General features: G+C 33.4%; 2 protein-coding genes across 2 annotated transcripts in view; one reads left to right on the forward strand and one right to left on the reverse strand.

Moving 5' to 3' along the window:
- LOC100176069 (ras-related protein Rab-8B) overlaps window positions 1-2,129 on the forward strand; it is a gene marked incomplete in the record, with an annotated part of 3,586 nt that extends 1,457 nt beyond the window's left edge. Inside the window, 3 exon segments of the mRNA XM_018812239.2 lie at window positions 1-34; window positions 404-454; window positions 758-2,129. Of these exon segments, the coding sequence (XP_018667784.1) occupies window positions 1-34; window positions 404-454; window positions 758-850 (178 nt within the window).
- A 219-nt stretch (window positions 2,130-2,348) lies between these two features.
- zf(c2h2)-82 (zinc finger protein ZF(C2H2)-82) lies at window positions 2,349-4,045 on the reverse strand. The gene is given in 1 exon segment (NM_001129854.1): window positions 2,349-4,045. A coding segment is annotated over 1 exon segment (711 nt). The 5' UTR covers window positions 3,860-4,045; the 3' UTR covers window positions 2,349-3,148.
- Window positions 4,046-4,226: the final 181 nt, after the last annotated feature.

Below are 4,226 nucleotides of genomic sequence, written 5' to 3' on the forward strand. Positions count from 1 at the left end.
AACAAGCGCTAAGCAGAGTCTTAATGTGGAAGAGGTAATTTATTAATCTAAAATATTCCTATATGGGCGAAGTCCAACAGTGTGGTATGTCGTAATTTAAAATATTGCTGTATTGCTATGTATGTTGTTTGCTTTTCTATTTTATTGCATGTATTATACTCGATAAAGGCTAAGGCATTTCTATACTATTTCATTTTCAACATGGTATGTCATGGGTCATGGGATGTAGGCTTGTGGCCAAAATAGTGACAGTATTTTAACAGCTCATTCAGAACTTCAGTTGTTACCACCATACCCAGGATACCCTCCAGTACATTGTGTTTGTAAATGTATTTTATTGCAGGCAATATTGTGTTGTTAAATAACTTTATTGCCTTTTTATTACCTTGTGTTTTTGTTCCAGGCGTTTTTTACTTTAGCAAGAGATATCAAGGCGAAGATGGATAACAAAATGGTAAATTGTGTTTCTGTAAAACTAAACAATGTAACTTGTTTATGTGGCGTATATAAAATAATATGTTGTGTGTTTATTTATCCTCACATGTCGGGGCAATGACAGTCTTTATAACATGAGTGTTCTGTTTCATACATCTTGTGCCTGCTTACAAGTTACCATGTATGCGTATAACATTATGTATTTGTTTAGTTTCTTATACTTGTGTGTGGGTAATTGATAATAATTTCCTGCTAAGTGTTGCTCTCATATCTATGAATCACAATCAATTGTGATGTCATAATCATGTTTATTACATCACAGGCGGATTCTTCCCACCCTAACATGACAACCATTCATGTAAAATCCAGCGATAAAAAAAGTGGATTTTTCAACCGATTTTGCGCAATTTTGTGATACAGTAGAACAGAGCTATAACGTAAAGGCAATGCTTCAGCTATGAGATTATAAGCCATCTTGGTGTAGGACTCTTCTTGTCAAAATATGGACCATACTGCAATATTTTATCATAGGTTTCGTACAATTAGTGATGTTTTGATGTTATAACATCTCAACTTAACCTAAATAAGCATTGATATGCTTTTACAAAACCTGGTAAAACCCTGCTACAAAGTTATTTGTCATCTTTAAATTTTGTAATAAGCCTAAAATTGGCTGCAAAGCAAAATTCTGTTGCATGAGCACCTCTGCGGTACATTACATATACACCGCAATTCTATATTTCTCATTCATTTTTTCCATTTCTGATCTTGTACATAAAAAAGATTTAAAACATTTTTATTTTACTTAAGTTCACATTGAACTGAAAGAATAAATGTATCTACACATTTACAACTAATTGCGTTCAAAACTGGTGAGGTCTTTACCTAAAAATACCTTTATTTATTGTAATATTATTTGGCATGGAACTAGGGCCTTAAAGGTATGGCTCCCAAACTTCTGTTTGCCCCCAACCCCTTTTAATCTCCTAATATTTGCGCGTCCTTAATATTTATATGCAGTACTGGAAAGTCGGTATACTTTCAGCCGCCCCCAGTTTTTAAGGCCAATCTACTAAAACAAAGGAAATATCGGCCAAAACTTAATTATAGGGACCCAAAAGATATAAACAAATATTTTAATTGTCCTGTAAAATGACATGTGCAGTGTGGCTAGTAACAACAAAGTGCTATGTCTTACCCCCTATTACCCCAACGCCCAACTAACTAGCCTAACGCCTTTGATTGCTAAATATATTCAAAATACTTTTGCCTCGCGTATGTATTTTTTTGCCCATTACAACAAAACGTAAAAAATACTACACCAAATCTTTACATAAAACCAATAAACCTAAGTATTATTACCAGCTTAACTTATTATTTTAAATTTTTGCAACTGTTTAGTCTTAAATTTTTAATCAATTTTCTGTTACATTTTAGTCATCTTGACATTCATATTTTTGGCAAATACTGGTAAAATTTTGGTTAAAATGCCATAACAGTATTCTATTTAACTTTGGTATACAGAAGAATGCCGTTTGCATTTTAGGTCAAATGGCATATTATTTTAATAGTTTCTGATAAAAAATGTAACATAACCTATCCTGACAATCTTTGATACAGCATAAAATATATAGCGCTAAATGTATTCGCATTTCATGCTGAAAATAAATAAAAATATTACTTGTCATTGTGAACTCTTAGGTGGCTGTCTTTTGCTGTTTGTTTACAAAACCGAAATGAGCTTGTTTTTGAAGTTGGGAAATCCATGCTTTCTACTACTTTCTGGTGTGAACTTGTGTTTGTGGGGTTTCTGCGAATCACTTGGAATTATGTTTCTTAGTAGTTTTAACATTGGTTCAGAACACCAGTTAGTCAGATATGTGACTAACTTTCTGCAAAACAAATAATTCTATTGTTAATTAAAACAACCGTCAAATGTAAACATACAGTGATAGTAGGTGTGAAGTTATATAGAATGTTAGAAACAGAGGTGACTAGCGACATAATATGTAGAACCACAGATTCACACTTTGAATGGGTTCACTCTGCTGTAAGGTGTCTATACAAAACAAGCAGAACCAAAGTATATTTCATTCACCACATTAATCAATGAGGTTCCCTATGTTTGACAACTATGAGTGTAACTGCATTTTAACAATGTCACCCCAGATTTTACCTTGCTGTTAGGTGTCTATACTAAACAGGCAGAGCCAAAGTATATTTCATTCACCACATTAATTAAGGGTAGTTATAACATAGGTGTTCTGTTCCACACACCTTGTGCCTTTACAAGTTGCACATTGCACCAGACGAATTTACTACACAGTGTTGCAATTTAAGTTGTTAATAGCTTAAAATCATAACAGTACAATTAAGGCAATCACAATTTTAGCTTGCAGTCATAACACTTATAAATCATAACAGAATAGAACCCAAAAACACTAAGATCACAAACACATTTATGAATTTTAGCATTCTTTTTGGCATCAGAATCAGTTTAGGAATGACAAAGTAAGTTAGGAATAATAAAGTGAAAGACTTAAATGGGCTTTTGGGTGTTGGGGTAATGGGCCAAACCTGGTCTTAATAAAAAGGTCCTTCGTCCTTGACAAGGACCTTACCTCAAAAAATAGAATGAGAATAGTGACACTCGGGCTTGGAAAGCATAAAAGTTAGAAATCTTTTAGCTTAAGTCACACTTCTAGTTTGTGACTCACACTTCCAACTTAGGTTTCTTAACACATTTATGACTCTTAAGGTGGCTTCGTCTTGCAAAAGCTTTTTTGCACAATTCACAAATATGAGATCTATCTCTATAGTGTAGTTTGAGATGAGTTACCATGGCACCATGTAATGAAAACGGCCTTTCACAGACTTCACATTTAAAAGGTTTTTCTCCAGTGTGAACTCGCTTATGTACTAACCAATTATATTTTTGTTTAAATCCTTTATCACATATAACACATTTAAAGGGCTTTAATTCACTGTGGATCATAACGTGTTTTTTTAAATTACAGTTACGTTGAAAAAACTTCCCACATGTTTCGCATTCGAATTTTTTTTCATCAAAGTGAATAGGTATGTGTATCCTTAGATGGTTCTTCAGTTTGAATGACTTGTCACATATGTTACATGTGTAAGGTCTTTCACCAGTATGAACTCTTTCATGCAGTTTAAAAACTGAATTACAACGAAATGTTTTTTGACAAATCGGGCACAAAAACGGCTTCTTATCAATATGGACTCTGTTGTGGTTTTTCAATTTTTTTAAAGACGGATAAATTTTGTGACAAACATCACATTTGAATTCAGTGTGTGTCTTCAGATGAAAAACAAGATAAGAATAACGTTTAAAGTTCTTGTTACAGACGAGACAGCTTGTGTCCCTCCTTTTAATGTCTTTTTTTAACTTTCTTGCACCCATTTCCAAATAACTTCCATGAATGTATTTGATGACAGTTGTTCAAACTCACATTTGTACTCCAATTGTTGTTTCTCCTGGACTTTATGGAAAGCAGACGAAAGCAGCAATTCTTGAAAGGTAATATCAGTTTTAGTTTACAGTTTCAAATACAAACGAGCACCTACTATGAGTGTCTTACCAAAACCTGGAGTAAAAACAGCAAAATTGTCAGCACTTTTACCTGTACAGTGGAACTCAACTTAATTATGTGAACGTTAACGGTATTTGCTATGAACTACACGTGTTTGCAACAGTTAAACGAAAACTGTCACTTTTAAAACTTGTCTGGTTTTAAAGCTGTAACTTAAACGTACTGTTACTGTATATT

The sequence above is a fragment of the Ciona intestinalis genome, chromosome 6 (genome assembly GCF_000224145.3).
Source record: "Ciona intestinalis chromosome 6, KH, whole genome shotgun sequence".
Lineage (NCBI taxonomy): Eukaryota > Metazoa > Chordata > Ascidiacea > Phlebobranchia > Cionidae > Ciona > Ciona intestinalis.